At 37.8% G+C, this 12,238-nt stretch overlaps 1 protein-coding gene across 1 annotated transcript in view; it reads right to left on the bottom strand.

Annotated features, from left to right (window-relative positions):
• The window catches only part of LOC121373977 (guanylate cyclase soluble subunit alpha-2-like), a 69,862-nt gene that overhangs the window by 26,026 nt on the left and 31,598 nt on the right, over window positions 1–12,238 (bottom strand). Inside the window, exons 3-5 of the mRNA XM_041500833.1 lie at window positions 11,620–11,741; window positions 7,438–8,147; window positions 3,786–3,965 (exon numbers count right to left, since the gene is read on the bottom strand). Coding sequence (XP_041356767.1) covers window positions 3,786–3,965; window positions 7,438–8,147; window positions 11,620–11,741 — 1,012 coding nt within the window. The remainder of the gene's footprint in view (window positions 1–3,785; window positions 3,966–7,437; window positions 8,148–11,619; window positions 11,742–12,238) is intronic.

Below are 12,238 nucleotides of genomic sequence, written 5' to 3' on the forward strand. Positions count from 1 at the left end.
CTTATTGCAACACAAAACAGTAGGGGAACTCACGGGCGACTGCCCCTGATAATGAGACAAATAGGACCATTATCTTAGTCGAATGTCAGACTTGATGGAAACTAATATTTGTAGTGAAGGTTAAGAAAAACAATTACTCTGACGTCCGAATAAAAATACGATATACCGCACAGTTACGTCCAAGATATCATGACACCACTTACAAAATTGAGTCGCCTTTTAAAAACATATTATACCTAGTTTAGCATTAACATCACCATCAACAACACCAGCAGTAAAATCACTACCAACACCAATACCATCATCATCATAATAATAATCATCATCATCATTATCACCACCAGTAGTAGTATGACTACCAACTCTAATATCATCATCACCATCATCATGAACACCACCATCACAAACCAATTAGTATCACAGTCGTCGTCAATGTTATCAATACAATATCATCATCAATGTCACCACCTGGCCAATATCATCATCACAATCATCAGCATAATTACCCAAACCACCACCATCACATCTGTTGCCAACAAATATCCTACCCCATTTCTAACTTTTCTGTTGCGACTATAATTTTAAATATAGTTTCTCGCTCTCTCTACCTCTCTCTCTACACATTTCAATATTACTCGGCATTTTCAACCTTCGACTTCCGGTCATGGCTTGTCCACAGCGCCTGGTCAGTCTCATCACCTGTTGGAGTCCATGTATTTTGCTCATATGTCGCGGATCAATAGACTCTAATACCGATAATAATCGCCATAACGGAAGAGATTCCACGGCGTTACGAACTAGAACGAGCCATTCCGCTCAGTGCGGGCGAAATTGAAATTACTGGCGGACATAAATATCCTCGATTGATGCCAAGAGCCCGTATCTCCTGCAAACGCGTCAAACTGACCCATTGTTTTTGTTATCAGTCGCGTCTCGACCGCACAATTCACTCTCGGCAGTAATCCACAAATTGCCGAAACACGTAACGACATCTTTCGCTTTCACTTGAGGCTGTCATATTCGATTAGTCTGTGACAGTCTGCGGAAAGGCTTCATACTATTTTACGTAATGCTAAGATCCACCGATACACGGAGAAATTCTGGTATTAACAAGCAGGTCATACAGGCAGTTCTGTTTTGTTTAGAAGTGACTGGTGGTTATGGTGGCGAGGAACAAAATCATTTTGCTTATAAACTTGTTTGAAATATTGTAACTAACGAACTGATTGTTTCTTGAACATTTGTGGTGTAGTTTATTGTGATACTTTTTTGTGTGTGATATATATATATATATATATATATATATATATATATATATATATATATATATATATATATATATATGTGTGTGTGTGTGTGTGTGTGTGTGTGTGTGTGTGTGTGTGTGTGTATGTAGGTGTGTGTGTTGTATTGAGTTGTGTTGTGTGTGGCCTGGCCTCCAGAGACGGGCCCCGGATAGACATGCTTGAAACCTCTGTGGTATAGGAGCATGTTAAAAGATTAAAGTCAGGTCAAGTGTTGTGTGTGTTTGTGTGTGTGTGTGTGTGTGTGTGTGTGTAGGTGTGAATGTAGGTGTACTCAAACCTGCTTATGCAGCCAACCCCATCGACGCCACCAAATTATACAGGAAGTACATGTTTATGTTAATGAGGTATTTTAACGCCACTACACACGACTCTAACCACAAACATCTAATCATTTAACTGAGTTCTACATATATAACACAAATAGCTGAGTTGTGTGCCCAAGATAACGTGCCTTAACTGAATATAGGCAAATAAAACCCAGTCATCACACCAACATCAAAATATTCATATCCATACTTCATAAACAAACACATATTCATAAAGATATGAGAGTAAAATATAATATGTATACGAAAATGGTCTAAATTCTGAAAGTTCACTATATCTGTTCTACCGTTTATTTTAAGTTTCAGTTTGTTAGTGATTTTCATTCTTTGACTGACCACAACCACCACCCAATTCTCCCCGTTGAAACACACAGGCACAGATAACCTCATCACCTTTACTTACGACAGCACTTTCAGAGTTTCTGGTGAAGTAATTAGTTTATGATTACGGACATAATCGTATAAACACCAAAGTCCATTGTGATACCAGCGTGAAAACGGACTACTAGTAGTAAGTTATCGAAATAGGCCAATCGATAAAAGCTAATAAAAAGTGGAAATACTGATTATTCAGTGGCAGTCTTCTTATAGACGATACACATGATGGTCATTAATGGAAGCAATTATGAAATAACCGTTTGACTACCTTGTGCAGAGATACGGTTTTAATTATGGAAAACTATTTTGTCGGTTAGATTAGTAGAAACCGTGTCATCATGGTTTCTTATTGAAGCAGTTCGAATCCCCTGGGTGAACTAATTCTCTGATTGTGTTTTCCTATTCCAACCAACCAGCATATAAAAGGCCGTGGCATGTGCTGTTCTGTCTGGGATGTGCATATATACAAGTCCCTTGCTGGTCCAAATATTTGATATCCCATAGCCAGTATATAATTAATTAATGTGCTCTAGTGGTGTATTTACATACAATCAACTTTACTTCTTCTCGCGGCCTCTGTTAAATTTAATGTCAAATGGAACAGGGTTACAAACAGGTTACTTATCCTCTGCCAACTTTCTATGTGATCGGTATCAGCGATGTGGTTAAAAAGTAAAACCTCAGCCTGGTAGGTACTGGGTTCACATCTCACTGGGTGCCACCACTGACCATTACATCTAGTAAATAATACATAGTCCAGATAGTTGAGGTATGCGCCCAGAATAGTGGGCTTGAATCATAATTGGATATGAAACATGAAACCAAGTTAAAAATGAATTAAATGAATTTCTGTGCAATAGCTTCTGAAATGCAATTTTGTATTACAATAACATTTGTCCAGAAAATAGGTCTTATCCGAGTTTGTGCTTATAAAAGTGTAGTCTAGACTCAAATCTCTAATAAAAAGGTTTTTTTTTTTTGTTTAACGACATCATTGGAGGACATTGATCAATTAATCATCGGCTATTGGATAAAAAGAAAACAAAAGTTTTATTTAACGACACACTCAAAACATTTTACTTACGGTTATATGGCGTCAGACATATGGTTAAGGACTACACAGATATTGAGAGAGGAAACCCGCTGTCGCCACTTCACGGGCTACTCTTTTCGATTAGCACCATCCCACAAACAGGGTAGTACATACCACGTCCTTTGATATACAAGTCGTGGTGCACTGGCTGGAACGAGAGATAGCGCAATGGGCCCACCGATGGGGATCGATCCCATACCGACCGGGCATCGAGCGAGCGCTGTACCACTGGGCTACGTCCCTCCCCATGGCTATTGGATGTCAAACATTTGGTAATTCTGACACGTAGTTATCAGAGGAGACCCGCTACATTTTTCCTAATGCGGCACTGGGATTTTTATATGCACTTTCCCCACAGAGAGGAAAACACATACCACGGCCTTTGACCAGTTGAGGTGCACTGGTTGGAACGAGAAACCCCCAATCTGTTGAATGGATTCACCGAGGTGGTAAGATCCTGCGACCCAAGCACCTCAACCAACTGAGCTAAATCCCGTCCCCAAATCTCTAATAACGTCATACGAATACAATGTATGTAGCGTTGCCATGGCATTTACGTCTCAGATGACGTTGCCATAGCGATAGTTTCAAGCTATTAGTCTTGTTTAAATTCTAAAAATATTATAAGCACAAGGCCAAGAATAGTTTAATATAACGTATATTAAATAGTAATATACATACCTGTGCTTTGGTCTGCTCCCCCACCAGTATGACGTCACGAGTTGCGTCATGGATCGGGATGTCGGAGATGTAAATACCCTTTCCTATCAGTTCGTCTAACTTCTCAACGCTAGGTGACCCGATAAACAAGATGGCGTCAGATTCCGGAAGGAAGATCATCTGACCCTTCAACTCCATATTCTAGAAAAGTAGATAATACACACATATGAACATGAGGCAGATGTTAAGAAAACTATGATCATAATAATGTAAAACTATTGACTCATTTTTAGGAGCACTCCATACTTTTTTTTTTAGCTAAAACTTAGTCTATGGCAGATTTGCATGCCACATTTTTCTTCTTTTGGGTCACAATACTAAACTTTCACTGAACTTTTCCCGATATTCTGTGATTTTCAAGACTTATGTTTAAAATAAGTAAGGGATATTTGAATTTAAATATGAGCTAGTATAAAAAGTTTGATACAAACATCAAAAACATAACTACGACGGTCAGCTCTGAACACACTTTCCACCAATTGTGGTGTAAAACTGAGCAACGTCTTCGTCAATGTCAACGTCGTCCCAGAAAACAGTCAGTTGCGGGTCACATTAGTGGAGATATTGAACATTACATTCTCAGTTGTCACAGAAAGTTTCGTCCAAAATACAACACTCCTATACGGATTCGTGGATGTTTTCGGAACTTTGTGAATTATTATTTCATAAATCGCTAAACTGAATTTCACAAGCTCGTCTACGCTTGCTACCTCACTGAGTCTGGTTCGAGAATACCAATATAACCCGCAAAACGAAAATGATGCTAATGTCCTGTCACATTATTGGTTCTATTTTCCACTCCCCACAAATAGTAGTGTTGTATAAAGTGTCCCTATTGAGAATGTTCCTGTTATTTCAGCTGGTGAAGCCCTGAAATGTAAAATAGAAAACCCTGATCGAAATCCCCTCATTGTTACTCTATTCTCTTTACACTGTGATGTGTTTGGAAATCCCCTCATTGTTACTCTATTCTCTTTACACTGTGATGTGTTTGGAAATCCCCTACTAATCATGAACACTATATTATCTGTATCAATCACTTGCAGAATGCCTTCAATTACTTGGAACATTTACCATAGTTTGACACCCAACAGCCGATGTATTGTTCGTGCTGTGGTGTCGTTCAACATCTATTCTATTCTATTCAATTACTTGGAAAGTCATATGGTGTCCTGAGAACATGGAAGTATGAGAAAAGTACTAATTATGTACAATTATGGAAGTGCATATTAATTCCAGTGGCTTTAATTTTTTTTAAATCTAGACAAAATAACGTTGTTACCGATGAGCAATTTCAATATTAAATTAAAAATCTTTTTTATAAAGTTTTATAATATTAAATCTTTAACCAATTTTCAAACTATTTTCCCCAAAAGCCTCCCTTAGATTTCCTTTTTAACATGTTTTTTTCGTTTTTTTGGGTTTATTTTTTTTTAACCAAAGGCAATGACACCAAAGTACAATGACTTGAAAACATGATTAGCGAAGGATTCATGCCGCATGTAACTGGAAATGATCTAAGACGGGTGAAATTGCGTGGTGACATGTTCTGGGAAGTACAAGACAGCAGGCTACAACAACACAATACAGCAATATCAGCTGTACGGTAACTTTGGAAGGCGACTAGACGAACACCAATGCTGCTGAAGACACGTTGTCAAAGACACAGCGCGACTATCTGGGAAGCTAGAGATCTAATTACGACTAATTCACTACATGGCGAGAATTCGCAACGGGGCATCACAAAACATGCACTAGAAAACTTTTGGAATACTAAAGCACTGACTGCAAAACACACACACACACACACACACACACACACACACACACAGAGAGAGAGAGAGAGAGAGAGAGAGAGAGAGAGAGAGAGAGAGAGAGAGAGAGAGAGAGAGAGAATCTAAACGGGGTTTTGATGGTAGGCGCCCACCAAGTGTAGGACAGTAACTCCAGCATGTCAATGCACCTTGCTTCGCCAGGACTGCCACTCATCAATAGTTAAAAGTTTGTTTTGTTTAACGACACCACTAGAGCACATTGATTAATCAATCATCGGCTGTTGGATGTCAAACATTTGGTAATTATGATATATAATGTTAGAGAGGAAACCCGCTACATTTTTTCATTTGTAGCGTGAGATATTTTATATGCACCATTTCACAGACAGGAAAGCACATGCCTTTGAGCGGTTGTGGTGTACTAGTTGGACGAACTCAATAGCTGACAAAAAAATATTACTAGTAAGAATAAAGTGCCGGATTTAAACCCTTGTTAGAATATATAATTTAGAATGTACATAATTGAGAAAATAGTGGCTAATCTATACCTTTGTACTTTTATTTAGGACTGGAGACAGTGCATCTATGACACACGCATAATTAATTATGAATCACCTGTAACTTTAGTATAAAACCAAACAAATAAAACATTTCATCATGTATTATATTTTAATGATTTGTATACAGTATAATGTGGTATTAAAAATCATAAACCTAGTGCCCGAGCTACGTACCCTTTCTGTTTCGTGTTAATTTTGAGTTGGTAATGTCTACAAACACAGGAACGACCAGACACGTATTGGGTTTTATCGACATTGACAATCATTAGGTAATAATAATTGTAGTTTAACAGTAAAAACATTGCACAACGGAAAATACACTGAATTTCATGGGCTACTCTTTTTGATTTGCAACAAGGGATATGTTATATGCACCATCCCACGGTAAATACCACGGCCTTTGATATACCAGTCGTGGTGCACTAGCTGGAACGAGAAATAGCTCAATGGGCCCAGCGACAGGGATCGAATGAATGAATGAATGAATGAATGAATGAATGTTTAACGACACCCCAGCACGAAAAATACATCGGCTATTGGGTGTCAAACTATGGTAATGCAAATAAATAAAGTGATGATCAACATCAATATAAAAATTCAAGGTTTAAACAAAAACAGTGTAAAGAACTGTGCAAAAATACAAATATCACAGAATTTTACGGACACCGAATTTTACTCTAAAATTCAATTTGTGCTGTATTGGCCATTCTCAAAGAGAATGTTACACCCCTGCACCACGGTGAGGTTACAGCACGCGCAGGGGCGACAGGGATCGATCCCAGACCGACCGCGCATCGAGCGAGCGCTTTACCACTGGACTACGTCCCGCCCCAGAATGTATTGTATAAGCCATTAAATAACCCCAAAATTGTATACATGGGCTAGGTTTATTGTGTGTTTTATAGCAACCACACACATGCGCTAACAGACGGCTGAAAATTGAGTAGGGTGCGTTTTAATGGAGTTCAGTATATTGTAATAACTAAAATCAGCTTCCAGTGGCGGGGGTGCCTAAAGTTTGCGACAGTTATATTCTTAATTTATTTTTTCATCTTTTACATGCCCCGCTCCTAAATGGATTTTCTGGATTCGCCATTGGTGTCGTTAAGACATTTGACAGCTCGCGAAGATTTGATCATATCCTGACAATTTGTTTTGTTTTGTTTTGTTTAACAACACCACTAGAGCACATTGATTTATTAATCATCGGCTATTGGATGTCAAACATATGGTCATTTTGACAGTCATAGAGAGGAAACAAAAGACCCCAATTGTTACCTGCGCCACGTGCATGTGCTGCTTTATGATGGCCTTGGTTCGAATCATGAAGCTGGAGTTGACCCGTGAGAGAATGGCGTTAAAACTCATTTTCACAACAGGCCTGATGAACTCGAAGTAGGTTCCGAACTGCAGACCGTCCGTCTCTATCTCCGGGGCGATCATCTTCATGAGCGCCATGCCCAGCTGTGTGATCTGCAGATTCCGGTCGAATATCACATGGAAAGGGAAGGACACGCAAAACGCCTGGACGCCGATCTTCGATTCGGACGGATCGGTCGATAGCACGTCATTGTCGTAACACAAATTACACCGATTATCGTTGTTGTTAGTCTGAGATTTCGATGTGATGTAAAATATATGATGCGGGGAAGCAGAATTGGGGTTTTCAGACACCCGGATGTTGATGTCAGCCGAGAAAAGAAGTTTCGACACCGCCTTCACAGTCCCGGCTAGAAAGTAGAGAAGTTTACGTCTGTTGGAGTAACAGTGGATTATCAGGTCGTTCTTTTCGTATTCACATCGAAAAGATGGCGGCGTTTGACCTTTGAACTTTGGTGAAGTCTTATACTGATCTTGTAGTCCGTCTAAACTGCTGTAGAATTCTAGAATATCACTTCCGACCATGCGCAGTGCTTTGCCGTATTCTCCCAAACAGAGTTTGAAGTATTCGAATCCAAGGGCAAGCATGAACTCCGATTCGCTCCAACCTGTTGAATAACAGAACATTATTTCGAAATGTACTTCCTCAAAAAACATACAAAAAACAAAAACAAATAGCAAACAAAAACAAAACTTTCTTAACCCACTAGCAATCCCATGATTCAAAAGTATTATCCAGACGTGATTGTAAAACTTAAATTCTATAACTAAAACTGTTTAAAAATGATTTATCTAGCATTAGATTTTAGAATCTAATCCTAATTCCATATTGTCAAATTCGCAACACTTTAGTATACTCGACCTGACAATTATAAATGCTAGCTTACACGAATCAGTGCTATTTAAACTACACTGGCAAATAGCTCGATGAAGTCCAGTTTTATTCGGTTTGAGAGCCGAAGTATGGTTTAATAAGAAAATATAAGTTGTAGGTGCATCACTGGGGTTTATGGATTTTTATACCCTCTGTATGCTCTTGTACCCCGAGCCGAGGGGTATAAAACTTCATAAACCCCTCGTGGTGCTTCTACAACGAATTTATCTTCCGACATGTTTAATTACACGATTTTCTTCAAACACATACAGATGCATTAATAATATTCAAACAAAAACAAGTTCAATATCAGCGTCATGTTCTCAGTTTTGTGTTATTGCAAGGAAATGTAAAGTGGCGTCATTGGTATACTGACGTTATTCAAATTCAAAATTAATTGTATTATTACAATGCTTCACCACATTAAATGCTCACTTATCTTCAATTTAATTTTTTGAGTTGTTGGCAAATCGTTTGACAACCATGTTTTATTTACGTTGGTAGCAGACGAATGTTTGCATGCTGCATTAATACAATAACAACAGTCCGATGTTACAGATGGGGTATAAGAGATTTGACTTCGCCCTCGCGGGGTATAAGGGTTTTGTCCAAGGCTAAACAACCAATGAAATTCGAGTATTTTACATGAAGGCGAGATAAAACAAAATATACAATACTTAAATCTTGAATTTTGTTTTAAATGAACTTATTTTATGCTAGAACCGTCACCTATGTTGATATAGATCGTGTGATCACCCCATTCCACTCGCCCAACCCCCACCCCACGTACACCAACCATTAGCCTAACGTGGTTATTTTTTTTCTATTTCAGGTTTTTGCACACTGTGGGCTTCTTGTAACGTAATACATGATGTACATTAAAATAATCTGCATTGGAGAAACGACTGTTCCCAAATGGCATAATCAATCAATCTGTCAATGCCGAAATAAAGAGGCCGGTCTCTAGATGGCCATAATCATAAAGGCTAATTGTCTAACTGTTTCCACTCAGGCGAACTTCGCTTTCAATGTGAATGCGATTTGTTGATTCCTATTTTTGTAGACTTTTATACTTACGTTTTTCAATGTCTCAATGTAAGATTCGCTTTATGCTACATTATTGGATTTCGCCTGAAGGGAACGTTCGTAAAGGCGCGAAGAAGATGGGTCATTAATTCGTAATATAATATCAAATATCAACGCCAAATTTCATAGAACTTTCTCCAATATTGGCTTTTTTTTTACAGGCGTTCTTTATCGTTGTAAGAGGATGATTTTACTTCGATAACAGCAATAAATTGCAATTCTATAAATGAAAAAAAAAAAAAAATAATAATAAGAAAGAAATGTTTTTATTTTAAATTCACTACACATTGTTTATTCAGCTGCTCTTTAGTACAAAACTTACTGACGTTGAGATAATTTGTTACGTAATACGTATTGGAAACCTATTTACCTTCCACCTGTCCTAGTGTTTGTTACATGCTTATTAATCTGTTTATCAAACTTTACAGTCGAAATTTAAAGAAACGCAATTCATGGCGAAAACTAGTTTAGAACCTACTTTTTAAAAGCATGAGACCAGTTGTTTCAAAACGTAAAACAGTGGCTGCACAAAATAATGAAACTTCAATATTCCAACGTAATGGAAAACATACTAAAGTAAGAAATTGGCCGAGACATTATTATCACAGTGCCTATTGTTCAGTCCATAGCTTCAGAAATGTAACGAGGTAATAGCAGCTATATCTGTTAAAACTATTCTAAGAGTAAATCAAAGGGCGGTAATGTTATTATTGCACTGTCAATCAATGACAAAATGTCAATAATAACCGACTGTCTAGTGTAATAAGGAACAGACCCACAACAGATATAGTGTATTAGATTGACACTACACCACACAACAGATATAGTGTATTAGATTGACACTACACCACACAACAGATATAGAGTATCAGATTGACACTACACCACACAAACGATATAGTGTATCAGATTGACAATCCACCACACAACAGATATAGTGTATCAGATTGACACTGCACCACACAACAGATATAGTGTATCAGATTGACACTGCACCACACAACAGATATAGTGTATCAGATTGACACTGCACCACACAACAGATATAGTGTATCAGATTGACACTGCACCACACAACAGATATAGTGTATCAGATTGACACTACACCACACAACAGATATAGTGTATTAGATTGACACTACACCACACAACCGATATAGTGTATCAGATTGACAATCCATCACACAACCGATATAGTGTATCAGATTGACACTGCACCACACAACAGATATAGTGTATCAGATTGACACTGCACCACACAACAGATATAGTGTATCAGATTGACACTGCACCACACAACAGATATAGTGTATCAGATTGTCACTGCACCACACAACAGATATAGTGTATCAGATTGACACTGCACCACACAACAGATACAGTGTATCAAATTGACAATACATCACACAACAGATAGTGTATGAAATTGACACTACACCACACAACAGATATAGTGTATCAAATTAGTATAGATGGACCCCATTCCCGTGTTACCAAAAACATGTTTTATGAATTTCAACTATCAGCATGACGTCACTACTTATTCTTTAGCATTATGAAACTCAATACATGTTTTATGTTCCTAACTGAATGCACGTGGCACGGAACATGCATGAACGATCGTAGAATTAAAACACCTGCATTATCCATCTCATTTAGAGTCATTTCCCCAGAAGATATAAAAAGTCCAGATATTCGAATACTTGAAAATACTAATGGAATATTTCCAATAGCAAATTAGCGATCGAATATTCAAATATTCGGACTGAACACTAGTGATTAAGCCATTAAGCTGGTAGGCAAGTTAAAAACGAATTTATATATTTCTGAAGCTAAGTACTTGAAAATAGCCATTGTGATAAAGTATCTCGGGCAATAACGTACTTTAGTATAATTTTTATCATTAAGCTAATCATGCCCCCACCCATCCCACCCCAGCCGATTACGCCAGTGTTGTGTATATATGGTGTAATTTTCCGTGTGAAATGGATGCCAAACACGCGTAAACGTATGCCCGGTATGACTGCTAGTCGCAGACGTAACTTAAGGTGTTTAGTGAAATTGGCCCCTGTCATGGAATTTTATTACTGTAAGAACTATTTAAACTAACTGAACGTTACCTAGGTGGTGAGCACACGACTGAGACACCTGTAGAATGAGATCGTCCTGTATCGTGTCGTGTCGCAGACTCGGGTCTTGAAAACTCGTTTCAAATGTATCCTCAGGAAACCACGATTCTAGTCTGAAAATAATCAAATAGAAAAATAAATCGTAACATTATTATGTTTGTTAATTGTTATTAATATACACAGGCTCAACTATCCTTGCAATATATGTTTGAAATAAATAACGAGGAGGTGATGGTAAAAATGCCTCTTTAAACATCCATTTCTCGTTCTAGCCAGTGCACCATGACTGGTATACTTCAGGCCGTGGTATGTGCTATTTTGTCTGTTGTATGGTGCATATAAAAAGATTCCTAGCTACTAATGGAAAAAAGTAGTGGGTTTTCTTTCTAAGAATATATGTCAAAATTACCAAATGTTTGACATCAAATAGCCGATGATTAATACATTTCTGGTGATCTGGTTGTGTCGACAAACGTTTTTCTTTAAACAGCACCTCGTTATTTCGCAAATGTAGGAGATATTTTTCTATTTATTCGTCAGTGACACGTTGCATTATCCCTGACATAAATTAATAGTACCTAAATTAGTTTAACAACAGCTGTATAATTTA

Source organism: Gigantopelta aegis, chromosome 6, assembly GCF_016097555.1.
Source record: "Gigantopelta aegis isolate Gae_Host chromosome 6, Gae_host_genome, whole genome shotgun sequence".
Lineage (NCBI taxonomy): Eukaryota > Metazoa > Mollusca > Gastropoda > Neomphalida > Peltospiridae > Gigantopelta > Gigantopelta aegis.